Genomic DNA, 27,718 nt, shown 5'->3' with positions numbered 1-27,718 from the left:
GCGTGGCTATTTATGGGCATGGTGACGTTGGCGCTAATACGGTGGCCGTCGAGGGACATCGACTCGGCGGACCTCGACGCCCAGCGCCCTCTACAGAAAAAATTTCCGAGGCCAGCAAGCTGGAAATGTATTATCAAAGATAAGGAATACGTTGGAGGAACATCCCATCGAAAGAACGTTACAAGGTAAGAAGTAACTTGTTCTTCTGCTTCCACACCTACTAATCACCACACCTGGGGAACTCCAACTTCTACTTTAGCTACCTTGAACATATTTGGTCTCTTCTCCTATAGGACCTGATTAACCGGCAACACCATTTTCTTGCCTGTGGCAAATCGCATTCTGTGGCTTGTTAAAGGCAACACTACCAGTCATCAAGACATTGTTCTAGCTCTCTACTGTGATTATAATGGGACAGGTGGGTGGACTTCCTCTACAAACTTTTTTTCGTTAATCTGGTCTCTGTCCACAATTTCTCCAACCAAGAAGGGGAGAAAGCTGGACCCTTTGGGGATGAAGGTTTCAGATGCAGCTTAATATGTCAGCAAGTATACCACTTGCATTTCTACAAATATAACATTACAAAATACGGTAGGATATATGGAGTGTTGATCACCCTCGCCAGGTTTCACTGAAGAGTCAAAATCTTTGTAATGATTCATTCAAGATGGCACATGATTTAGCTGACTGATTCATACACTACAGTAAAAGTTATTACAGTAAAGTCCTGCCTTATTTAGGGTTGTAGCACATTTAAGCCCAAAGGTCATGCTATGGTACGTTTTATATGGATCCAAACTTTTTAGGAAACGAGTAATGAACAGCAAGCAGATGCTGTCTCCCTAATGTTTTGCAATGCAACAGCAACAGTAGCTGGGTTTTGGTGCCTGCCTTTACTATACATTAAGGGAAGGACCAGCTAAATGGAGGTGGTTTGCTTCAACCATATAGTAAACGTGAAGATGCACAGTCGGAGGTCAGCAATTGTAGAAATACTGAAGTGGGTGGGACAGATGAGATTTTCCGGCACCAGTCTTTACTTGATGGCTTACTCTGACACACGAGGAAAATTCTACTAGGAAGTGTTGCAGGGTTAACTGCCTTCTGGAGCAGGTTTTGGCAGGGATGGCCAGCCAGCCAGAACCTTCGTAGTCCTAAGCAAAGCGAGGGTTTGGGAAATGAACCGCTCAAGCCTATCTAAAATGATGGTTCACTCTATTAGCACACCATGCCTTCGACCAGAATGTTAAGTGGATTTTTTTCCCATGGCAAACTGGCTTTTGTGGTCTCACTCGTGCCACTTTCCTCATTAAAAAATACTGCAAAACAAAATGGCTAATGGGAAATGAAGGGAACACTGTATCTTTACCTTTTCCTTGGTGGCAAGGAGATCGGCAGCAACGTGGTCCGCCCTGAAACAAGGAGAAAGTTAAGTGAAGGCGGTTGGGCTTCAAGTTGTAGTAGGGAGCACAGTGGTGCAAATATCTAGAAGGGTGGTGGGAGAAGGAGAGCAGGTCGGGGCAGTTGAACGAGCCAAAGAAAATGGCGGGTGCCTTGGAAAGGGAAAAGAGCATAGACTTTTAATGCTGGTTTGTGCTAATGTTCTGCACCTCCCGATTGGCCAGCGCTACTTTTAGGGGCTAATTTAATGACTTCAAATTGGAACAACGCATGAGACAAATCTTGTAAGTTTTAACACAAGGACATACCTTGTCATTCATATGAAAATGCATTTCAAGTCACAAGAACAGACATCACAGAAAAAGGCACCCCTGTACCCATGGTCCAGGAGGAGGATGAGGAGGAACTATTGAAGACCAATTTGGTGGATGACTTGCAAGGCACAATGCATGGACACTTCATCATTTCCTCACATGTGGATATTGGCAGAGTGGAAATTACAGCCCTTAAAGATAATCCCCAGAGTATGACCAGGCTCTCCTCCAAACCAGATTGGTGCTTTGCATGCAATAATGTCCAAGGCCTGTTGTGTGTTTCAGCTCAATCCGACGAATAATAAAACAATCTTTTTCTATTTGAAAACATAAACAAAAGATTTAAATCCATCATGTCTGTGCTGATCCTAGACCAAGGATAGGTAGAGGGTCTCCTAATTGTGTTGCACTTTCTCGGAACAACCGGTCTTGGACAACACAGTTGAAGACCCCAGTCAACTCTCCAAATTGTCTCATTGGTCAGCATACACTGGAATCTGTGGTCTCTGCTGCTTCAGAGCGTGAGTCTGCCAACTCCACAGCTAAGTGCTCGGTCTCTACTGATAACCAAGGTAGAAACCCGGATGCGTTTGGTAAAGAGTCTTGAATTGTAGGCCACTACAATTCTAAAAATGGCAGATGCTTTGGCCATCATGACCAGTAATGGCGCATGTTGCACAGAACTGCAACGGCACATTGCTGCAATCTCTCCCATATGACATACGCTGGGAAGCACTTGACTTTCTCAAGGAAGGTGAAGAAGCATCCAACAACTTTATACATTACAGTGGACGTGGCAGAGGCTGGCTCAAGCAAATGGCCAATAGTGCCATCCAATGCAGCAAAGGGTGGCTGCAGTGCACTGATTTGCACCCTGGCATCCCAGCAAGTTCTAGACATGCAATTAATTACTTGAAAATTGATTGTTGAAGCCCTCAAAGCAAAGTTGATAAGTGCTTGATCACTGGGTTCACTACAGCACAGTTGTAGCTACCTTTGTTGGGCACTAATGGCAGATCCACCTCTTGCACCAAATGAAGTTGAGCTTTCCATCACCAGCCCTATCATACACCAGATTTCTGTAAGGATTTCCAAGGCTACCAGAAAGGGAAAGAGTAACGCACAGTAACGAGATGTAAAGTATCAAGCCAGCCTAAGGGTCGAAACTCCAACCACAGCCCTAGGACCCTCACACCCACACTCCACACATATCAGCTCCCGTATTTCTGTCTATACTTTTTAAGATTTCATCAAATGGTGTTCAGCATTAGCTTAAACCGAGCATGTGAAGTGCAGTGAATATCCATTTTGTCATCTTTTGACATATACCTTGAAATTAAGTATATTAGCTGGTTAAAAATACTGTCTTGGGCTTCTCAAAAAGTCTATGCTGACTTGTTTCTGCACGCAAGCTTGCTAATTTATGCACACTGTCTTTAGTGAACACTAACACATGTGGCAGGATAAACCTACAAAAGAAGTGTTTGGGTTCAGAGGAAGTCAAGAGCCAGTCTATTAGGGTTCATAAAGAACCCCCTAACAATAAAATCCTGATAAGCAACTAAGTCCCTATTCATGTGTGGAATCTGAGACTAAAATATTTCAGAGGCAAGATATTGAATCTGATGACTGTCGGAAGGTGGGGTGGATGAGGGTCTACCCGCAGGGTAGGTATCATCACCCTATATGATTCTCTCCTCAAATACAAGAGAAGATTCTGAAAGAGGTTGCGGTGTAAAGGAACTAATACAAGACACCGCATATCAGACAAGGACCTAATACCGGACACCCCATATTGGATAACCTGTTGATTAGTGTTTGGTGTGTTCCATTGTCATGACGTTTTTGCAGCTAAAGATTGATAATCACTTCCTTGATATTTCCTGAACAGAATCTTGTCCAATCATTGGATGTTCATGAGAATGCTTGGCTTCATACATACTTTCGTATGGATTGTCCTCCCACGTATTCCTCATCTTTGATAGACTCTGATATCCTGCTTGCAGCTCAGAAACCTTTCACAGCATAGGGTGCCGTTGTCGTCGCCGGCCTCTTGTTCCCTAATGGCCTCTGTCCGTCTTGAATACGTCGTTGGTGTCTGTATAAATGGCACGCACTGCACCCTTTCCCTCAGTCACGTTTTTCCACGCAGCTGCTCGAAACGGTTTGCTCGCCTCAGCGATATATCTGCGCACTTTCAATTACTCAATGTCTACCCTGAAAATGGGATTCAAAAGATGTACCGATTGCAGTTCAAAGATGCTGATAACGGATCTGTAGCGAATATTTCTTTGGTGTTTGGGAACGTGCCACAAAGTCAATGACTCTGGCTCTTGTTAATCTGACAGTAAAGGCCTTAAAAGCAAGGAAGGGGAAACTCGTCCTGGGGCGCCCATCCCCCAAGTCCACTTTGACCAGTCCGTTGAAGGTACAATCTTCAGAGGATAATAGTTCGCAAGAATGTTCTCCTTGCCGGGCCAAGAAATGCAACAAGCATGCAAAGCGTTCCAGGTAGAGGTCTCATTACTCTTCTTCGTCCTTGAGGAAATCCAGAAAGAGACGCCATCGGTCTCGATCGTCCTCTTTGGATTCTTTGCCTGAGAGGAAAACTGTTAAGCTCCCCAACGCCCCATCCTCCCCCACCCCCCCCCCCCCCCCCCCCCAAAAAAAACAGCTTCTAAAGCTGAGTTGGAAAATGTACGACTGGAAATGTTTTTTTTATTTTATTTCTATAGCGATCCGGACCGGGGGGTAAAAGGGTGCTTAGTACAGGTTACAAGCACAGTACATGGTTATAAGCAGTGATACTTGAACAACAGTTATATACAGAATATACAATCAGTGGCGGCAACTCCAGCTCCATCTGGGAAGTCTAAAAAGATTTTGACCCCAGTTGCGCCACGTCAGCTCGACATTGCATCAATAAAAACCTCTGTTCTTGCACCCAAGAGCACAGACGGAAAGGTATCGAAGGTCCCTGAAGCGCCTCTTGTGGAATCGACACCTTCAGAGAAAAAGATTCCGACTCCATCAAAGACGGTTTCCTGCGGAAGGGGTCGACATTGAGCCCCTCGACGTCGACATTGTCGAAGCCTTTGAACTTCTTAGACGGGCTCATAGACAATGTCAAAGCCACAGGCAAAGAAAGACTTATTTAGGTCTGAGCTCAATTTGCTCAATTCATAAGGACAAAGAGGAGGAGGATGATAGCCTAGTATTCGGATTTGGTCTAGATTATGGCCCACCTGTACTGGACTGGATTTATAAAGCGCAAACTAAGGCCCAATGGCATTTAGGCGCTAGGAGAAACAGTGATGAGCTAAAAGACTGTCGGCTTGCTTAAAAGAGGTGTGTTTTTTAAAGCTTTTCCGAACTGCAAATAACTTGTTCTCTCTCGTAAAGAAAAAGGCAAGGCATTTCAAAGAGTGGGGGCTAGGACCGAAAACTATCTCTTCCCATCCGCCCCCCACCCCATTTCAGCTTTCTGAAAGCGAGGGATTTTCAACAGGAGTTTCGACTTTGAAAGCAAGCACCTAGTTGGCAAGTATCACTTAAGTTTGGCTTGGAGATGGGCAGCACCCGTACTATGAATCGCTCGATGAGTAATACATAAAATATTGCACTCGATACAAGTTTTAACAGGAAGCCAGTGAAACTGCTGTAACAGAGGGAGTTAGTCTCGGCACCTCTAAGACCAGTTGCTCTGCAGAATTTTAAAGAACTTGCAGGCAATGGATTCAAAAGACTGGCTAGCCTAAATAGATTCCATTGCAGTAATCGATTGATCCCATAATTGATGAGGTGACCACCTTAACCCGACAATCCGTGGGAAGAAAAAGAAGTAGTACTTTCTTGAGCACTTTGAGCTTGGTGGATTGGACATTAGACTTTGGTGATCTGTGCTTCTCTTGACCTTGATGAAAGAAGCTTCACACCCAGGCTTTTAATCAATGTACTAGGAGCCGTGCAGGGGCCGGGAGAGTCTGGCTAATACTCTGCATTCCAGCTGGCCCTAAGTGTCTGAGAAATAACTACCAAAACCTTGGTCTTCAAGCCATTCATCTTGAACCTGGTGCGTGGCATCCAGCTCCAGGAAGGCAGTCTGAGTTTGTGGCAGCTCTGGTAAAGGTGTGTCCAGATGAAACATCAGTTGACGTCTGCTTATGTGTAGAAAACGTCCCCATGTATAATAATCTGGTCTGGCAGAGGATGCAAGTAGACAGACCAAAGTGCAGAACCTTGAGGCACCTGGTGTCCCAGCAGAGCTTATCTCGGGAATCTGGAGGAGGAATCTGGTAGACCCACTTAAGGATGCTACTGGTCTCCAGACTTCTCCAGAGGTGGAGTTTGGTTCACCTGAGGGATCTGGACATACAGATGCTTCATACATATCTATAATGTCTAAGGTCATAGAATATCTTGGCTCTGGAGTAGGGCTGCAGGATATTTGAGCAGGATGATTTAACTGACATTGTGCATAATGGTCCTCCAAAGGATCTCATCTTTCCATTCCAGACTGCAGTCAGAAATAGTCATGGAAAATTGCGGAAAGAAACTCTAACGCAGCAGCAAATAAAGACCTCACCAATAAACGAAGACCATCCTTTATAGATCCAGAATTTCTCTCCAAACATCTGAGCCCAGAGAGCTTAGTGGTACAAGCAGCCAACTCTACTTCCAAGGGTGCAAAAAGTATTAGTTTAATTGGGACAAGCTTGTCTGCTACAGCCCTTTTTAATAGTGGGCTCAACAGATGAGCCGAGGACTTCTTTGAAACTGGCTGCTAAGGCCAAATCTTGCTCTGGGGAGCCCTCCTTGTCGTCTGACCATTCCTGGTCAGCCTTAGGGGTGTACTCTTCCACCATTGGTCACTTCTTTTGCCCTGTATCTGTTTATTACTCTAAGGACCAAATATATGTGCAGAGCCAGGCTGCTCTATATTTCTGAGGCTTGTGGAATCTGCTTAGATCACATGCTATGCATAGGCCGACATCGAGTGGAAGCTGCAGAGTATTACAGTTGTTGTTTTCGAAACTCAAAAAGGGACTCTGGGGAGAAAGGTGACCACCTCAGCAACCTTTCAAACAAGGATTGCAAATGACACCACGTTGTTGGCTATCTACAACTGCCACAAGTGGGGCGAGGTTGCAACCCTAATGGCTTCAGCTCCAGAACCCCTCAAATCTCAACTGGCCCTAGCAGTAACAGATGGTGAGGCAGTATCCAGAAGCATCTGAAAGAACAACCTAAATGCCGCAGATAACGCAGGCAGGATCATTGCCGAAGGTACCATCATTAAACGACATGCATGGCTTTGCCAGTCTGGTTTCAAACTTGAAACACAACCAACATGCCTCAACATGCCTTTAGAACCCAGTGTCCTCTTTGGTAAGGCTGTGGAGGATGCTTTAAAATCAGCCAAAGAGAAGTATGACACTCAATCACTAAGCCAGCTAACTAATAAGCCACCAGGCCAAATAGCGGAAGCAATTTTTGTCGATTTCGAGGTCAAAGCTCACAAAGGGGTTCAGGTTATGGCCAAAGCAAGGGCTCATCCTGGGGAAACAATCAGGGACGAGCCTTGCAAGGGTCCTAGAGGGGCCAGCTTCTATCTCGTTGCCCTGGGAGGTCCTCCACTTCAAGAGGTGGAGCAGCACCTCCTAAACAATGACGACCCGCTTCAGGTCCCCTCCCATGCCTCTCCAGTAGGAGGGCGTATAACACACTTCACCCACGCATGGGAGGGAATCCCCTCGGACAAGTGGGTGCTATTGACCATAAAGGGCAGTTATTGCATGGGGCTACTTCAGCGACCCTCAAACCATCCCCCACGTCCGGAAACAAACACAAAGGAAGAACAACTTTCCTTCTTGAGGGGGTTGCAACGCTGTTACTCAAGGACACCATCGACATCGTCCCAGCAAACCAGGTAAACAAGGGTATCTATTCAACTTACTTCCTTTTGACAAAGAAAGATCTAACAATGCGCCCAGTATTAGACATACGCCCTGCAAACAACTGTCAAGCCACAAAAGTTCTGCATGACAGTACTACAAGAAATAATCCCTCTGCTAAAGCGGGGGGAAAACATGGCAACATTATTGATTTTATTTATATAGCGCACCTGACCCAGAGGTATCTGAGTGCTTTAGAGTACAGTTACATGAACATGGCAATCAGTTTGTCAGAGGGTAGAGTACATACATTCAAATGGGTATAACATGTTGGCTAAGGGTAAATTACATATATCAATACTAGTCAAATACAGATAGTTATTACTCATGTAATACGCATCAGTCATGTATGTCTTGCTTAGTATCCACGTTATAACGCTTCTCCTGAAGTTGTCAAATAGATATGAAAGATGCCGATTTTCATATTTCATGTTCCCAGCGCACAGAAGATTCTTGCGTTTCAAGATGGTGAACCAGCACTACCAATTCAAGGTGCTACCCTTAATGGCATCTGCTCCAAGGGTATTCACCAAGGTACTGGCCGTGGTGGCAGCACACCTGCGCAGGGAGGCAATCCCAGTGTACCCCTACTTGGACGACTAGCTGACAGGGGAGTCACCCCAAATTTGCAGGCAAAACACTCAAAGAACCATAAACCTTTTTTTCCAGTTGGGCTTCTCACTAAACGAGAAAAAATCAAACCTGGTGCCAAGCACAACCAAACAGTTCCTAGGAGCTGTCATAAACACAGAAGAAGGGTTAGTCTTTCATCAAAAGAAAGAGTTCAAAACATGCTACTGCAAATACCTCAATATCAAGGCGGTTACCAGATAATTGTAAACAAAGCGATGCGCTTGCTAGGCATGATGGCATCTTGCATTTACTTGGTCCCACACGCATGTTTGTGCATGTGTCCCATGCAGGAGTGATTGGCAAAAAAATGGTCTCAGCAAGCGGTCAGTGGGGCGGTCTAGTGGTTGTTTCGCCAACACTAGTTTAAAACCTACGTGGGTAGACATAGGAGAATCTGTTGAAGGAAAAACCCTTCCACGATCCGGCGGTGCAAGCGGAAGTCACTACAGACGCATCACTCTCTGGGTGGTGGGGGGCACATCACCTTCATCACACAGCACATGGTCTGGGGACTCTCATCACAGCACCGCACCACATCAACCTGCTGGAACTTCTGGCGGTATTCAAAGCGCTTCAAGCATTCGAAGCACAGCTGACAAATCGGTCAATACAGATCCTCGCCAACAGCACCACTGCAATGTTCTACATCAACAACAGGGCACACATTCTCCAAATCTGTCCAAGCTAGCACAGAAATTAAGGAAATGGGCATCCTGATGGGGGATGTTCCCATCTTCCAAACACGTTCCAGGGAAACTCAACACTCTAGCGGACTCTCTTAGCAGAGATCCGCTACCGGAAGAACACGAGTGGCGACTAGACACAAATGTCGTACACCACGTGTTTTCACAATGGGGTTACCTATCCCACGCTAGACTTGTTCGCTACAAGAGAAAACAAGCAATGCCCCGACTTCACGTCCAGCTTTCCCCAACCAGACTCCAAGGGGAACGCCCTATGAATGAGCTGGTCAAGGAAATTTGCTTACGCTTTTCCCCCCAACTCCACTAATGAGCAGGGTAGTGAACAAGATTCACAAGGAACAAATGACACCCTAGGTTTTCACCTAATTTAATCTCCAAATTTCACGTAAACCAATCCATTGAGCTAAAGGCCTTCTTTCAGAACCCATCCAACTCAGCTGACAAAAATCTCCATATACTCCATATGTAAGGAGGGTTGTCCTTTACTATGTAAGCAAGACCAGACCGGTCAGAAAAACAGACCAACTGTTTGTCTCCATAGCAACAGCAGAGAAGGAGACTGCATTTCTAGAAATGTCATCTCCAGATGGATAGTCACATGCATACCGCTCTGTTACTCATTATCAAGCAAGACGCTGCCTTTCACACAGAGCTCACTCCACAAGGGATACATGAGCTACTTTCACTTTGGCCTTTGGCGCAAATGTCCTGCTGGCCACCATTTGCAAAGCAGCTACATGAAGCTCAGTACACACTTTCACTCAGCACTACAGCAATGACACTCGTTCTTAAGCAGATGCACAGGTGGGACAGGCGGTTCCAAAACATCAATTTGCTGCTGGACCTTCTCACAGCCCAACACCTTCTCCTAACACTGCTCGTTAATCTATGCATAGCATGTGATCTAAGCAGATTCCTCAAGCCTCAGAAGGGATACATTACTCACCGTAATAGTACTTCTGATGCTTGTTTCTGCTCAGATTCACATGCACCGACCCTTCCTCCCCTTGGAGTAGAAGGTGCCTAAATGTTTATCTGAGCTTTATCTGATACATAACTGCTTTAATACACCTATACTCGCCATACACTTCATGCTACCTAATGTCAGAAACAAAACAATCTGAGGGACCTCGACGCGTGAAGGGCCATGGGTACAGAGGACGTCACACTAGGAATAGTATTACTGGCACGCCCTATCGACGTCCCTTTTCGAGTTCCGAAAACAATTGTAATACTCTGCAGCTTCCACTAGATGTCGGCCTATGCATAGCATGTAAATCAGCGTTTATGCTGTCTTTTTTTTTTTCTCTTCAAACAAGCAGTTGATAGATAATCCAATTGTTCAATATCTCCTGCGATGGCTCAAGAAAATACGTCAGAATCGGGGGAAAGAGCAAAAGATTGCACAAAGCAGGGGCTCCTCCCCTGCTGGCCTTGCGGCATAATCGTGTCAGGGCAAGGAACAAAAACATGTAGCTAGGAGGCAGCGCAAGGCTTCACGCTCCCCCTGCACCTCTATGATGCGCACACATGTCAAAGGGGGCGGAAACCCTGCGCAGCTCGCAATGCACACTGCACTCAGAGGAGAGTGTGAGAACAGAGGATCCAGCAGCGGCCACTGGGGCTCAGAGCCTTCTCTGCTGTGCGCAACCAACTTCAAGATGCTCGCGACGCAGAGGGCAGAGCGCTGCGCTAAGGCACACGACCAAGGAGAAAAACTAGCTGAGGAACATGAACACTCCTCTTTCCAATAAATTATCATAGATGAACTATCACAAATACAACCCCAATAAGTGAAAAATATGTCACATAAAAAGTTAATTAAGGAGTTGAATAAAGGACTACTTATCTCTTATTGTGAGTAGCCAAGAAAGAGGAAGGCTGTTATTTAAAGGGTCAAGACCACACTGCATTGGCTGTTACGGATCACATGTTCTGTGGCCATAGTTCGTATCAAGGACCTATGGGAAATGGAGTTTTTTCTTAAAGAGCTCCAACATTACTTTTGTACCTTTTTTTTTATTTAGACATGTTTCTGGGGATTTCAGCACTTGTGCAAGTTGTGTTTTGTTTTATGAACCTTGACATACTAAAATCTTGTTGCTAAATGTCTGTTAATCTTGAATTAAAGAAAGAGAAGCATAATGTGAGCCTCTGTCACAATCCATGCCCCTGATCCCCTCAGGTATAACAGCCCCCTGGCAGCAGTGGGGCTAAAGCCCTTCACTCTGGTGCCAAGGGCCTTAAATCTCCATCAGAAACATATATGGAGTCAGTCCTGGCGCCTTTGGCACCATGCTCATTATCAGGAATAAAGCAATACCAGTTTTGGACCTTAATCCAACATGGAGGCCTATTACACAGCTCAGTTCTTTAGAACCAAGCCATGCGGTCTAGTGTTTTGGGTGTGACTGGGCCTGTAACTACTTGACCTGGAACTACTTTACCTGGGCTATTTGAACCACACCCAAACAGCAGAACATGCTTTGCGTTATTCTTCACTCCCGCAGCGTAATGTTCACTGTGTCCAGCTCCTGCTTATCTGCTTCTCCGGAGGCCCGATCCTGAAGCCCTAGATCCAGATTACATTAATAACGTGGAAGAACAAGAACAGCATTAGCGAGCAAGAATACTTCCCTGTGAAGTCCATCCTGCGCTTCGCTTACCTCGCGCATCTCCGGAGTTCGCCGCAACCTGCAAAGGTAAAGAAACAAGGACAGCATTAATAACGATTGATTCTTACTTGGGCAAGCAGCGAGTACTAGCAGCACCCTGCGCTTCTCTTACCTCGCCCATCTCCGGGTTTCACTGCAACCTGGAAGGGAGAAGGAACTAGGTCAGCATTAACAAAGCACTTACCTGGGCAAGCAGCGCTTCGATCGCTCATCACTCCGAAACATCACCGCAACCTGTACAAAGAAGAGAAGATATGATATGATATGATATGGTATTTGTAACGCGCCTATACACAAGTGTTTCAAGGCGCGACGAGGCAGGGCGGGAGGGAAACAAGGGGAAAGACAGACAAACGATCCTACTAGGCCAGGTGTCATTCAGATCGCGCAAGTGCAGAGGTAAGGGGGAAAGGAGAAAGTGCAGGGGGAGGAGGTGGGGGGGAAAGTGCAGTACACGGTAAGTAGCGTAATAAAATAGTAATTAATAAATAATAAATAAAAGGGCCAGCTGGTGGCAAGTACGAGGTAAGTGCAGAGCAAGTGCTGGGAAGGGGGGCTGTAGGGATACAGTGACAGTCCCACAGTGCAGGGGGAGCCAGGGAGGCAGTGCAAGTGGAGAGTGCCTGGGCCCTGGACCGAGGTCGCTGAGAGTGGCCAAGATGCAGGTTTAGTGCAGAATTCAGAGGGGAGTTAAGCAGGTTTAGCAGGGGAGAGGGAGAGAGAAGGCAGAAGCGAAGAGGAAGGTTTTGAGGTGCTTCCGGAACCGGAGATGGTTCTCCTCCAGTTTCAGGGAGGCAGGAAGGCTGTTCCAGAGGGAGGCCCCTGCTGCGGAGAGAGATCTACCCCCAGCTCGTTGCTTCGAGAAGCGGCTGACCATGAGGGAGTTGGAGACGGATGAGCGAAGGGCTCGTGAAGGAAGATATTTAGGAAGAGAGAGTTGAAGGTATTTAGGCCCCAGGCCCCAGAAGGCCTTGTGGACAATGCAGAGGGTTTTGAACTTAATCCTCGCAGCCACTGGGAGCCAGTGAAGAGATTTCAGTCCTGGAGAGATACGGTCCCTGGGCTTGAGGCCAAGGACAAGTCTCGCAGTTCTGTTCTGGATAAGTTGCAGAGGGCGGAGAGTGGAGGCAGGCAGATTAAGATAGAGGCTGTTACAGTAGTCCAGCCTTGAGAGAACCAGGGCTCGGGAGACGGTGAGCTTCTGGGGGAAGGAGAGGAAGGGAAGAATACCTCTGAGGAGGTGCAGCTGGTAGTGTGACTTCTTAGAGACGTCAGATATATGAGGAGAGAAGGAGAGTGTGGAGTCGAAGATGACCCCGAGGTTTTTAGCCTTGCAGGTAGGGGCAGGAAGGGGGCCAAGGGAGGCCGGCCAGAGAGCTGCAGGGAAGGAGGGAGTGGGTGTGCCGATGAGTAGAATCTCAGTCTTACTGGCGTTAAGGCAGAGGTCATTGGCGGCACACCATTCCTGGATGGCAGACAGACAGTCGGAGATGAGGGAAGAAGAGGAGGAGGCCGAGGGTAGCCTGAAAATGAGCTGGGTATCGTCCGCATAGCACTGGAAGTGGGGGCAGAGAGCGGCGATGCGGTGGGCAAGGAGTGCCAGATACTGGTTGAAAAGCCAGGGAGAGAGGTTGGATCCCTGGGGGACACCACAGGTGGAGAAAAAGATGTCAGAGAGGAAGGAGCCCATTTGGACCTGGGAGGGTCGTCCGGAAAGGAAAGAGGTCAGCCATGCCAGAGCCTGACCAGTGATACCCAGGTTATCACGGAGACGGTTGAGCAGGATGGCATGGTTGACAGTGTCAAAGGCAGAGGAGAGGTCGAGCAGAATGAGAACACAGGGAGTGTTGGAATCGAGGTTCAAGAGAACACAGGTTAGCAATTAACACCAATAAACAGTGCAGCGCTCCGCATCAATAACTCACTGTGGTCTTCGCCATCGGCGCAGCAACTACGGAATTGCAACCATCCCTGTGTAAACAGACATTGTTAGGGAACAGCATAGTGGAGCAAGACGCCAAGAGGACGGAGAAAACTGAGGGAAATAAATAGACAGAATAAAGACGGAAAAGACATTATAACTCACCTGGAAGACAGCAAGCGGAGTCGGAGTCACAGCCGGTCTGGACCCGACATAAGGGCACACGGACCAGTGAAGCAACTAGGTCCACGGAACGCCCGCACCAACCACGCGCCCCTGCATAGAGACCCCCAAGGGAGGGGAATATGGACCAGAGGGAGGTGGGAGTTCACCCATCACAGAATCAGTATCTTAACCCTCCATTCTCCTGTTATAGGCGCTACCCAACGTCTGGCACATAACCAAGCAGAGAGGCGTCCGGGATAGCGCATAGACCTCCATCCAGTATCGTGTGGCCCCCCCATGGATAACAGGTGAGCGTAACAGCCTCCGCTCTTGATATAGAATTAAAGATTGTTAGATCGGAAAACTTACTGAATTGAAATTCCCCAAACCAAATATTTACTGTGGAGAATATAGAGGTCTATCAAGCCTACTATGACACGTTACTTGTTTTTTACACATTTCAAGGCATGAAATAAGCTGTGTCGCATAGCAATTTGCTATGCAATTCTCTAGGGTTGCTAATTAAATTGACACTTTTGTAGCAATGTTAGCTATTTAAGGTACACGGTTCAATAAAAGCACTGCTCGCGCTGATTTCCTCTCTGGCTCTCAAGGCTCTCGCCACCCTCTTCTCAGTTTACTGCAAGTTGAAAGGGGCTAATGGAGAGTGAGTGCAATAGTAATCATCTCCTTCACTCTTAAGTTCCAAACACATGTGTGGGAGTGCTAGGCAAGATTCTTTTCCAACCAATTGAAAACCAGAAGTAATCTGGATGACCCTTTTTATATCCTATTTGGAAAATAGGCATGCAATTCCATTCCTAACACTTTAAGTTGTTTCTTAATACAGAACTACAGTATTGCTTCTCTATTGCACTGCTTTGTCTCCATGGTTTACAATCAAGTTTAGATATGCCTCACATTGATTGAACACTTTGGAAAATGTACATGATCACACAGCCAACTGCTTTTAATGGCACATCTAGTTCTGTGACCTGACCTGCTGGTTACATTTATCTGTGCAACTGGTGCCCAACGCATTTGCAAACTACAATATTCCACCTAGTTTGACCAGTTATCTGACTGCTATGCCATCTACTCTGCTTAGTCTTTCTTTCCTCTTACATAATGAATATACAAGGCTAGCTAGATGTTTATGTAAAAGAATAATCAATAGGTCTATCCAAACTGTAAATGTGCACATCTACTGCAACGCCACACACTGTATTTAGCCTGCAGAGCTCACTTTGCTCTGATTATGATTGCATTATGTATTCGCACCTGCTGGAAAGAGCTGGCCAAACTGTTTTCAGAGCCTTTTTTATCAAATCTATTTGTGTCCATTCATTCAACTAACCTTTTACATGTTACACACAAACTCAGCTGGAGCTCGCAAAGTCTACTCACCCACTTGCGCAGCTCAATAGAGTTTATGAAGGGTGAGAACCATTTGCAGGGGATGTTTGAAACTTAAATGTAACATTTACTTTTTTGCAGGAAATGTCAGAGGTTTCAGCTGGCTTCTGGGTGGCAGCAGTGTGCCAAACAAAGTGGGTTTGTGGTTACATGCGCTTTGGCGCATTTAGATTTTTTATCACCAGTTGCTATGGATTGAGTGCATTTCTTTTAGGTCGAGTAGGTTAACTAAATTACTTAACCTCCAGATCTAGTGGATTTTTTAAAGAATTTGCAAGGCCCGATTAATCTCACTAATAGCTTACTTCAGCGGTACACAAACATACTGTATTGATGCTTATTTGATGCTTTGGATCCAAATAAGTCTGGTGACATTAAAAATATTAGTACAACATTGCTAATGAAATGGGTGAGCTTGCTAATCGAGAACATTTTAATTAGCAAACTCTGCTAATCAATTTTTGAAAACGAATGTATGCCTTGCATTTTATACACTGTTTCAGATATAGTTAAATATAGCACTCTATGGATTACATGATACAAGGTTATTTTTGTTGCTAAACTATTTGATTTCTGAACGCCCTGGACATAATGTTCAAATAAAAAAGCCCTTGTAAGTTGAATATCGGTTCAACATTGCCTCTAAAGGGATGCAGTATTGGGAGAGCTGTTTCACAATTGGAATGGTGTTCATCTCTATCCTTAAATTGAAGGTCCAGCAGGCCTTACCTGTAATTATTAAACATACATCAAGGGCCTTTGGGCATATACAGGTTTTATTGCACTACATATTTAACTCAAAAGGCAAGGAGATGATTCTGTCAGTGTAGCCAGCTCAGCTCTTGAAGCTGCTTGTTTTACTCCTGAAAGCAAGAGCAATCTCGTAACTTGCTCAAAATGGAAAAAATTATGACACTTGATATATCTGTTTTTTAATAGCTTGTATCATTGCTCATAAACCTCATTTATCTCATTTTAGGACAGTAAACGGTTATGACCAAGGACTTCCACCCGTTATAGGAACCTCTGGACCTTCTTCTCCGGGCATGCTTCCACTGAGTGTATGAACCATTGAGCCATGTTTGGACTCTTCATATCTCGGACAGAACAAAGGAAATGGGCAAAAATGCTTTAAATTAAGCCGTATTCATTAAAGCTGGAGCTTCATTGTGGAAGCAAGCAAGTCCAGCCTGCCCGTCTGCCTCCAACACAACGCTGAACCACCACAGCACGTGCTGCACGTCGCACCTTCACAACTGTCTTGTTTGTTCCCCCACTCGCACCTCACTTTGGATTTACCTCAATGCACCTTGTCTTTATCCAGTGGCACCACTTGCGTTCAGGGCTACAGCAGGATGGCTGCTTTTCTATTGGCATGGTATGCAGAGCAGAAGATCTGTAACTAAGAAGCAACGAAGCCCTTATTTAATAGTGTTCTTTAATCCATTCGTTTTTTTTTCCTACATGTTTAAAATCCTAATGAAACGGTTGAACAGGATTTTAAATTCATCACTTAAGAAGGTTGGAAAATCTGAGGACGTGCAATGGTTGGTTAAGAAAAACCAAACTAACTTGGCTTCCACAAACGATCTACCAAACAGCCTCAAAACAATTCCCCATTCCAGGCGACTACAATCCTTAGAGATTTTAAAGTATTAAGCAGCATTCATATAATCCATGTATGATAGACTGATTTTGTTTTTACAGTGTCCCATACAGACTTTCTAAAAGCGGGTCACTTTTTGCATTGTGGATCTTTCAGGCTCTGTTTTTCTGTGATTATCTATGTGCCTCAAATTGGTGGCCTGGAAGCACACAAAGCCACCATTAATGTATGTCCTGTTGAATTTGTATGTATAATATATTTCATTAAATTCACTTTGGCTTTGCAGGTTTTAATTTGAAAGAAATGGAACTGGTTCATTGACAAATATTGAACATGGACTAGGTTTCCTAATGTGTAAAGGAAAAAACACCCAACACTGCATTTACTCCCACTTCACTCTCCTGTGTAATGTTTGATTTTTCTCACTGCATTCATGGACTGTTTACATGTGTTATTTTATTGTAAATAGGTTTGTAAACATATTATTTTTTGCCTAAAACTCTTGTACATAATTTGGGCTTTGTAGCTATTTATTCAGAGATTTATATGGCATGTTGATGAGGCTTATTTCAGCCCTCAGAACATTACACATTATCATGACATAGAATTGACTGTCTCAAACAGTGAGCATTTTCTGCAAATAAAGATCTTTTAAATGTGCCTACCGTGGACTTTGAAACAGGTATTTGCCGTACAAATATTTATTGTATAATAGTTCTCTAAATCTCCAACTTTTATCCGCTTTAATATAATCCCCCCTCCTACCCCAGCGCTCCTACCTCATGAATGTGAACTGTTTTCCTTTTTTATCCACCCAAAGAAATTGAGACTGTTTAGCAATGAGAAAATTAGAGTTGGTACTTTTGTGGTTCTGAGGCAGTTGACTGTAAACTCCCAGCATAGTATGATTGACAACACAGAAAACCTCTCTGTTCATCTTCGTGGTCCAACAGAGTTGCACAGCGAGATGACCACGATTGAAAAATTAACCTCTGTTTTTATGGTTTGTCTTGCGACTCTGATGATCGAGGAGAGCGAGTTTGAGAGCCAGGAAAGGTTTGCCCTTGAAGAATTGGTCTTCAAGTTGGTACAATGGAGTTTTCTAATTCTAGAGTCGTCCTCTCGTACACACTGATGTATTCTGTTGACACTAGCCTCCATTAAGGTGGTCCCTATGCATCCAAATGCAAGACGGCATGAATTATCTGAGAAACCAAGCTCGCACATCAATGTTGGGCAGTGGCTAACCAGAAACCTCTAAGTGCCTCGCAAGACAAAGCCCCAGATACATCTTCAAAGCTCCCCATACTCCTTTCACTAATCCTTTAGTATAAACAGGACAATATCAGTTGCATTGATCGAATGGTCTCAAGTGGCTGCGGCACAAAGATGTACCAGTCTGCATTTTTTAAAAATTTGTTTGGGCATTTTGAAAACACCAGTTCGGGAATCAAGCATTTCCAAGTGCCAAAACCACTAGAAGTCATCAGTATACTGTTGCAAGAAATGATAGTAATATAGCATGCCCAAAGTTTCCACCATTTGCTCTAAAGTGCTACACCGTACAGGAATGTAATTTGCAGAGAGCGACATATCCTGATCAAATCAACTCTGACACTAGAGTTAAATACACCATGATCTACTGTATTCGTAGGTCGGGAGGTATATACCATGATGGTATGCCTATGTTTTCTACATCAACAGCAATTCAATAGAGCACCTGCTGCAAGACCAGGCAACTGTATCTGACTTAGGACAGTGGTAACAATAGATAATTTTATTGTGTCAGTACACACAAGATAAGGAGTGCATAGGGTGGCATACCAGTGTGCAATTTGATATGCTTATTTTTGATCTGACATGTTGTATTTATAATGTGCCTATACACATTTTTCAAGGCGCTACGAGGCAAGGGAGGACAGAGACAATGATCTTATTAGACCAGGTGACATTGAGATCGTGCAAGGGGAGGGGGCGGGAGAGGGGAAAGTGCCAGGGAGTAGCGGGAGGGGGCAGTGCTGTACATGGGATCAACAATAACAAGAAGTGCGGCCAACAGGTGGCAGGTGTAAGGGTAAGTGCAGACAGCAGGTGTCCAAAAGTGCAGGGGGGGGGGGTGCTGTAGGGTTACGGATACAGACCCAAGTGCAAGGGCTGCAAGGAGGCAGTGCAGGTGTGCAACTGGGCGGGCAGGGACCTGGGCCTGAAATCGGAGGGAAGCCAGGTGACCAGTGCAGTATCAGACAGGAAATCGGCAGGGGAGAGGAAGAGAAGGCAGAAGCAAAGAGGAAGGTCTTGAGGTGCTGCCGGAATCAGAGATGGTTTTCCTCAAGTTTCAAAGAGGCAGGGAGGCTGTTCCAGAGGGAGGCCCCAGCCGAAGAAAAAGATCTACCACCAACTTGTTGCTTGGAGAAGCAACTGACCCTGAGGGAGTTGGAGGTGGAGAGACGAAGAGCTCGAGAAGGAAGGTATTCACGAAGAGAGTTGGAGGTATTGAGGGCCGGGGACCCAGAAGTCCTTGTGGACAATGTAGCTGGTCTTGAACTTAATCCTCGCAGCCACTGGGAGCCAATGCAGACATTTCAGTGCATGGAGAGATGTGATCCCTGGGCTTGAGGCCAAGGACAAGTCTTGCAGTCCTGTTCTGGAAAAGTTGTAGAGGGTGGAGAGTAGAAGTAAGCAGATTTAGAAAGAGGCTGTTGCAGTAGTCCAGCCTAGAGAGAACTAGAGCTCTAGAGGCAGTGAGCTTCTGGGGGAAGGAGACAAAAGGAAGAATACCTTTGAGGAGGTTCTGTTGGTAGTTTGACTTCTTAAGGACATCAGAAATGTGAGGCGCGAAGGAGAGTGAGCAGTCGAAGATTACCCTTATGTTCTTAGCCTCACAGGTGGGAGCAGGAAGAGGGCCAAGGGAGGCATGCCAGAGAGTGAAAGGGAAGGAGGGTGCCTGTGTGCCGATGAGGAGAATCTCCGCCTTACTGCCATTAAGGCAGAGATCATTGGCGTCACACCACTCCTGGATAGTGGACAGGCCATCAGAGATGAGATGAGAGGTGGCAGAGGGGAGCCTGAAAACAAGCAGAGCGTCATTCGCATAGCTAAAACTTGGAGCAGAGAGTGGCAATGTGGTGGGCGAGAAGTGGCAGGTATTGGTTGAACAGCCAGCAAGAGAGGTTAGACCCCTGGGGAACACGACAGGTAGAGAGTGAGATGGAGGGAAAAAAAGACCTAAGTTGGACCTGAGAGGGTCGATCAGAGAAGAAAGCGGTCAGCCATTCCAGGGCGTGATCAGTGATACCCAGGTTATCACAGAGACGATTGAGCAGAATGGCATGGTTGGTTGACTGTGTCAAAGGCAGAAGAGGGATCAAGTAAGATGAGGACAGAGCGGAGACTAGAATCAAGGTTAGAGAGCAGGTCTTCACGGATGTTCAGGAGAGCAGTTTCCATACTTCCGGCAGCTCTGAAGCCAGACTGATGGTCATAGAGACAACCAATAGAAGCAGTGTGAAGTTTAAGCTGGGAAATGGACAGCTTTTCCAGGAGTTTGCCCAGGAAAGGAGTGGTGGAGATCGGGTGCTAGTTAGTCGAGCAGGAGTGGTCGGCCCAGGGTATCTTGAGAAGAGGATGCACAAGAGTGCTTCACGGGGTGGGGGGGAAGGCTCCAGTGACAAAGGAGTGGTTGCAGAAGTCTGGGCGTCGATGTGGTCCTTGATGGTTTTGGAAGAACAGGGAAGAACCTGTTTTAATGACTTTCATAGATCGTACTCCTCTAGAAACCTTGTTGGGGGATAACAGAGGTAAGGCGGAGAAAGAGGGAGGAGCGGTGACCGCAGGGGGGCTGGAGGTAAAGGGGAGAGTAGAGGGAGGAGGAGCAGATGTAGAAAGGGTGTAATGGATGGTCTGAGTTTTACAGATGAAATGAGAAGCCAGGGCTGTGCAGCAGGCCTGGGAGGGGGACATGAGAGGTAGAGACTGCAGCAGGATTGGCTGAGTAGTTAGATGCCGCAGAGATGCAGGCTTGGATGTGGGCTCTCTTCTTAGTGCGGATAAAGAGCCGGCATGGCCTTTGGAGCAGGCGGCAGGCCAGTTTGTCAGAGGGTGCACAAGAAGCTAGCCATTTCCTCTCGGCCATCCTGCACTTGCGTTTAAGGGTGACGAGGTCAGAGTCATAACAGGAGTTGCACTTGGCTTTGTGCTAGAAGCAGATCCTCATCACATGGGCAAGAACACCAAGAGTATCATAGATAGAAGAGTGGAGCATGTAGAGGGCTGGATGTGAGTCAGCCGGAGGAGGAGGAGGTGAAGGGAAAGTGGCCTCAACTGACACACGCTTCATGGGTCGGATGACTGAGAAGGTAGGTTGCAGTGCTGGAGTTGGCTTGGCCTGAGGGCTAGAGAGGGACGGATGGGACAAAAGGAGAAAGTGATCACTCCAGGAGAGAGGAGAGGTCAGGGGGTGGAGAGTGGGAGGTCTGAGGAGATCAGAACGTCCAGAGTGTGCCCTGCAGAGTGAGTCGGGACAGAGGGGAGAATAGAAAGAGGGAGAGAGTCGCAGAGGTCGCAAAATAATCCAGAGGAGGGACAGGAAGCATCCAGGTGGATGTTGAAGTCTCCAAGGAGGAGGAGTTGAGTGGTCAAGGCCAGGAGGGAGGAGGAGAGGTCCGCCCACTCAGAGGAATGAGGTGATCTGACCAGGTGGGCGATAGATAATAGCCACGGTAAGAGAGTGGCCAGGACAGAGAGAGAGGCTGCGGACAAGGCATTCGAAAGAGGAGTAGGCCTGCATAGGAATGAGAGGCAGGAATCCACTCTGGGAAGATCAAGGCTACACCTCCTCCGGAATGGTTGGATCTGGGCACAGAGTTTGTAGCCATCAGGGAGGAGACTGTCAAAGCTCGTGACAGAGCTGGCCATGAACCATGGCTCAATGAGACCGAGGACATCGCGGCAAGTTCTTCCAGGAGGCGGCAGATGTCAGACGAGTGTTTGACAGCTGAGCGAAGGGTTAAGAGTGGCAATATAGAGAAGGTTGCCAGCCTTGAAATACTTCCAGGGAGAGGGGTACAAATCAGAGGCACGCCCTGTGGAGGTGCGGAAGGAGCCTGAGGGGGGACAGAAGAGGAGGGAGAGGGCAAGGTAGCCAAGGAGGAGGCAGAGGGGAGAGGGAAGGAAGCTGTGGAAGGAAGAGACGGCACATCAGGAGAAGAAAGGAAATTTATGTGGCGCGGGAAGCGTTTATCAAAGAGAAGGTTGGCCTGAGGGCCTTGGACCAAGACTGTGCCATTCAGGTCGACATTAATGATGATCTTAGAGGAGTGGAAGTGGGCCAGGAGGGCCTCCCACCGGGTGCCACCATTAATGGGAGAAGAAGAAAAAGGGGAGCGCGCAGAGATTATATATAGAGTCCATAGGTCTGGTTAGGGAACGACAAAGAGGATGTCAGTGAGGGTCTGTCTGGAGAAAGCACTGGTATAGGTATCGGCGATGGGGAGACCTGGATTGTAAACAAGGATATCCTTTTTGATCATCTTCTTGCCAAACTTGGTGAGGAGAGCAGGATAGTCTATAGAGAAGCAGTTTGAAAAGATAGGAGAAACAGAGAGCACCATAGAGCAATAGGAGGAAGAGGAGGGATGAAGAGGGCTCGAGGGGAAAGGTAGGCGGGGAGACACTGGGGAAGGACACAAAGGGGGTGCAAGCAGATGAAACGGACAATAGTATACAAGAGCTCAAATGGAAGAGCAGAGAGAAACAAATTAGTCCGGTAGGCAGATCAGGTTATCAAGCCATTATGAACAGAGCAGTAGCTAAAGAGAACCTAGAGGAGGGTGGATCACAGCAGAACACAGACCATTATACCAAAGGACAAAGCAATCAACAAATGTAACCTAGAAGAAGGAAGAGTGCAGCAGAACACAAAGCAAAACAATGCAAATCAGCGAAGAAACACCCCCAAAAAAACAGTACAATGTACAAAGAGCAGAGCAGTCGACAAATGATAACCTAGAGGGCAGAGTACAACAGAACACAATGCAATGCAATTCGACACAAAACAATATACAAAGAGCAAGTGCAGTCGACTAATGATGGCCTAGAGGAGGGAAGAATACAACGGAACACAGCAATACAATGCAAAACGGGGCAGTCAATGAGGAAGAGCAAAGGGGGAAAGGGGGCGCGTGGGAGCAGGAGGATGGAGAAGGGGGCGCGAGGCGCACATGGTAGGGAGTTTCTTCCAGTGATATTTCAAATTGTGTGTGTCCTACCTTGTATTCCTCATCTTTGATCATTATCTTTCCAGCTTCAGCTGCTTTGAAAAATACATTTCTTGATAGAGGGCGCTGTCCTGTAGCGCTGATGTCCCTCGGGGGCCTCCGATCGTCGACATCATCTGCAGTATATTTAGCACGTGCAACGCCCATTGACTTCAGCTCTGTTTTTCCAACGCAGCTCTGCTTCGAGAGAAATTACGGCACGCTTCGGTTCTTTAAAGAAAATGTCATATCTTAACCGTCAACTCAATCGATGCCCACAACAGGTTTTAACCCTGTATCTGCCATGGGTTCCCCTCCACCGCCTTCCCTGTGCCAAGGTTTTTTTGGTGATTTTGGTATGTCGCCATTCAATGCCTTGTAACATTTTTGTTACATGAGGTATCTCGGCCATATTTGGCCCCTTTTGTTTCCAACATGTAGGCGGCCGTAACGCCACCCAGGAATCCTAGGTTGCTGTAGGGGGGTGCGAGAAAATCACCAAAAAGAGCGAAAATGTTGGGTTTTTTCTAAAAATGCCAATAAAATGATGTACAAAGAAGCCTGTGGTTTTTTCCTTGTAAGAGCTAGGAACAAGTGGTTTGCTGTGCTGGATTCCCCAATTTCCTGACTCTCAGGAACAGGTTGAGTGGAAATGAAAGAAAATTAATTTGATGTGCTTTTCAACTGTTTTGTGAGAGGTAGCCGATTTTAGCCATTTTTGCCAATTGGACATGCGTGGACGGAATGGAACAGGGTAGGAAAGCCGAATTGGAGGACAGAAAGGCATGCATTTCTGAAATGTAGACAAAATTCCAAGTTTAGGAAGGGGTGATTTGCGCAGGTCAGGCAAGAACTAGGTAGGGGAAAACGGAAAAATGACTGAAAGAAAAGGTATGTGGTGGACATGGTTGGCCCGGTACGGCAATGGCCTCTATGAATTTTGAAAAAAACAATGCTCCGTAGTTGAGGTTTTCCCCTTTGCACCCAGGTAAGTGCACCCACACATGTGAGGTACCGTTTTCGTCAGGACAACTGTGGGAATGCGGGACGGTAGGCCGTGTGTTGTTGGATTCATATTTGTTTTTTTCTGATGTCTGACTAGCACAAATCTCCCCAGAATGTATTATCCACAAGCCCCACCAAAGACCCACATGGAAGAAGGGTGCCGAAGGCCAGGGATATTACCGCCGACTTTGCTGGAGCTCTGGCTGGCCTGCGTTACAGCTTCTCCCCACCAGGGAGTCCCGGCAGTGTGCCAATACCTCCCCGAAGGGAAAAGCTGTAATGCAGCCCAGCCACAACTCCAGGACAGTTGGAGGTGATGTCCCTGGCCTTGGACATCCATGTACCATGTGGGTGTACCGTCCCCTAAGCACAACGGCAGCTCCAGGGAGCCCCGGCAGGATCCCCATTTCTCCCCAGAGGTGACATCTGTAACCTAGCACAGCCAGAGATGCAGCCTGGGCTTGCAGACGGACAACCCACATGGTAGACATCCGCTCCCAGGGAAACACCAATGTTCTGCTGGCATGGGGGGCAATTTGTGGCCTGCCCCTGCAATTGTGTCCCAGCCCACCAAAATATCTGCCCAGACTGCCCATTCCCACCCACACCACCAACAATACAGCCCCAGTCTCACCCACCCCACTGACAGTGGGCCCTAACCATAGAATAATAAAAAAAACAGTACTCTCATAACGTTGCAGCTGCTCGTGTAGAAAAAGATGTAAACGAAACAAAAAACAATTGTTGCCTACGGTCACCCCAGCAAAAAACAAATCTACACTCATACTTTCCAATCATGCTCCCCTTGCAAGCCATCCTGGTGGTCTACTGAACCTCACCCCGCCAGTAAAACACATTTGCCCCTTCCTAGGGGCAGAACTGTGCCCCCAGGGAGGGGTGCATGAGATGTCCCCCCACACTCCATTTGGGGTGGGGGGAGAGGCCCACCCCAAAACGTTGGACAGGCCCCCCCAATGGATGGGGCAGTAGGGTTTGGGCACCCTGAGGGCAGATTGGCCCACCAATGTGCCCATCTGCGCCAAGGGAAGTATGGTAAACAAAGAAAAAATTGAAAATGGTAGGCTGTACTTTAGGGGGGGCTAAGGGACACCCTAAACCGCCGGGGAATTTTGTAATGTAATGGGGGGGTGCACCTCTCCACCCCCACCCCAAATGGAGGGGTGGCCCATGTCATGCACTCCTCCCTGGGGTCAGGTGTCCCTTCCTAGTACCAGATATCTGTCCTCAGGGAGGGCTGCACGACATGGCCCCCACTCCATTTTGGGTGAGGGGGTCAGAGGGCCACCACCCCTTCCCATTACAAAATTCCCTGGTGCTTTGGGGTGCCCCACAGCCCCCTCTAAAATGCTGTCTACCGTTTTCACTTTTTTGCTTTGTTTACTCCCCTTGGAGTGGGCCATTCTGCCCCCATGGTGCCCTAAACCTACTGCCCCACCCATTGGGGGGCCTGTCCGACATTTTGTGGAGGCCCTCTCACCCTCACGCCAAACGGATGGAGGGGGCACCTCATGCAGGCCTCCCTGGGGCTCCGTCGAACGGCTGCATGTGATGCCCCCCTCCATTTGGGGTGGGGGAGAGAGGACCACCAAAAAACGTGGAACAGGCCCCCCAGTGGTTGGGGCTGTAAGGTTTGGGCACCCTGGGGGCAGATTGGCACACCAATGTGCCCATCTGCGCCAAGGGAAGTTTGGTAAACAAAGGAAAAAACTGAAAATGGTACACTAAACTTTAGGGGGGCTGAGGGGCACTGTAAACCTCTGGGGATTTTTTTTATGTAAAGGGGTTGCCCCCCCCACACCAAATGCGAGGGGGTCATCTCAATCAAACCTCCCTGTGGGCGGATAAGAGGGGGGGCATCTCATGCAGCCCTCCATGTGGTCTGATGACCCTTCCTAGGAGCAGATAACTGCCCCCAGTGAGAGCTGCATAACATGAACCCAAATCCATTTTGGGTGAGGGTGAAGGGACACCCCCTTTCCATAAAACCAAATCCCTAGTGGGCGAGGGCCCTCCCCCAAAACTATCAATAATTTTTTTCCCCCTTAGGCCCTTTCCCTAGGGCAGATGAGCACCCATCTGCCCCAGGGGGCCCTAACCTGCAGGCCCCATCCTTTGGGGGGACCTGCCCACACTTTCCTGGTGGCCCTCCCCTCCCAATTGGATGGGGGGGCCACCTCATGTACTCCTGCCTGGAAATCTGCCCCAAGGGAAGGCTACAAGGGGGCCCTCATTTCACCTTGGGATGAGGGGGAAAGGGCCCCCTCACCCCCTTTTATGTAAAATAAATCCCTGGTGGCTAGTGGCCCCCCACCCAAATCTCCTTTTTTTTTTTTTCTTTCAATTTGCCCCCTTCCCTCGGGGCAGATAATCAGCCATCTGCCCCCAGGGTTATCCATATATGTGCCCCCATACTTTGGGGGCCAGGGGTGAGGGCTGCTTACTGTAAGCCACCCCCACCTCCTCCGCTTTCAAAACAAATCCCTGTTGGTCTAGTGGGCATTGCTAGGAGCGGATCGAGCGCTCTGCGCCTGATCCGCACCCAGCAATGCTTTCACAAAAGGTGTTGTAAAGGGGATAATCTCCCCTTTCCAACAACACCTCCCTCCATTTCTGGCTTGAAATACAGCCGGAGATCGAGGGAGAAGGACACTCATCTTCTCTCTTTCACAGCGGCAGCCCGAAATGGCTGCTGCTATGAAATTACTTTAACATCGGTGTTCATTACGCACGCCGGCTCGAAACTGAAGGTAATCGAGCCCGGGTCAGTGAGGAGGGACCTCCCCCTCAAAAAGCCCTGGGGTTGGATTACAGTTTTGTGTGATCCCTGCTTTGCAGCGGTCACACAAAACACTGCCTAAAAGGACAAGCTATTTCGTCCTCTTGGCAACCTGGAGGTAATCCCAAGGACGAGATACCTCGTCCTTGGCACTTAAGGGTTTAGGAAATGTCAGGATTTTGGGTCAAATATGTCCATCGACCCCCCCCCCCCCGCACCCCCACCCCCCCACTGCGTTTGTCTGTGGCGCCTCGGCACGGAGCATCACACGAAGGAGTGCAATTCCTGTCAGGGGATGACTGATGAGGCTCTAAGCATAGAGGTAAATTGGCTGTGGGTAGTATTCCCAAGACCCCTTTGGTTCCAAAAAAAGTACTTCTGATGATTCGAGAGATTCTCATTAAAAATGATTGAAGAAATCGAGTCGTTTGCGTGATTCTTCATCTTCCTCCAAGAAGTTGAAGGAAAGACGTCCTAGGTCTCCTTCTTCCTCGAGTGACTCCTCACCTGAGACAATCGCATGTCCAAAGAAATGCGATTCCCCAGCTAAATGGAAAGAGTTTCGGAGGGAAATTATGAAAATCTTCGGGAGAAGCCCCTACTCTTTGAAAGAACGGAAGAAAGACCACGTCCCGGACGCTCTGCAAAAAGACAACAAAAGGAAGTCAAAACCCTGTGCACCTAGAGTCTGGGACGCAAGCCTGACAATCATTGAGCATCTTCGAGGCCTCGAAAGAATGATCATGTCGAACCTTCGTGGACTTTGTCGAAGATCCCATTTTGCCCTTCCATATTGCTTTACAAAAAAGGGTTACATACAACAAATTGAGAAACCCCAGATTCTCTTTCTGCGGTTAATAATAACTTTCCCCA

At 47.2% G+C, this 27,718-nt stretch overlaps 1 protein-coding gene across 6 annotated transcripts in view; it reads left to right on the top strand.

Moving 5' to 3' along the window:
• Positions 1-17,449, top strand: part of NDEL1 (nudE neurodevelopment protein 1 like 1) — a 356,432-nt gene extending 338,983 nt beyond the window's left edge. For 4 of the 6 annotated variants that reach the window (XM_069654597.1, XM_069654600.1, XM_069654599.1 and 1 more), the window contains one exon: positions 16,163-17,449. In XM_069654597.1, the coding sequence (XP_069510698.1) occupies positions 16,163-16,250 (88 nt within the window). In that variant the 3' untranslated portion in view covers positions 16,251-17,449. Of the gene's footprint in view, positions 1-15,264; positions 15,318-16,162 lie in introns of all 6 variants that reach the window. The other 2 variants (XM_069654595.1, XM_069654596.1) reach the window with 1 other exon arrangement.
• Positions 17,450-27,718: the final 10,269 nt, after the last annotated feature.

Source organism: Ambystoma mexicanum, chromosome 3q (genome assembly GCF_040938575.1).
Source record: "Ambystoma mexicanum isolate Mex_15411 chromosome 3q, UKY_AmexF1_1, whole genome shotgun sequence".
Taxonomy (NCBI): Eukaryota; Metazoa; Chordata; class Amphibia; order Caudata; family Ambystomatidae; genus Ambystoma; species Ambystoma mexicanum.
The sequence above is the reverse complement of the archived record's forward strand: the minus strand, read 5'-3'. Positions and strand labels throughout refer to the sequence as shown.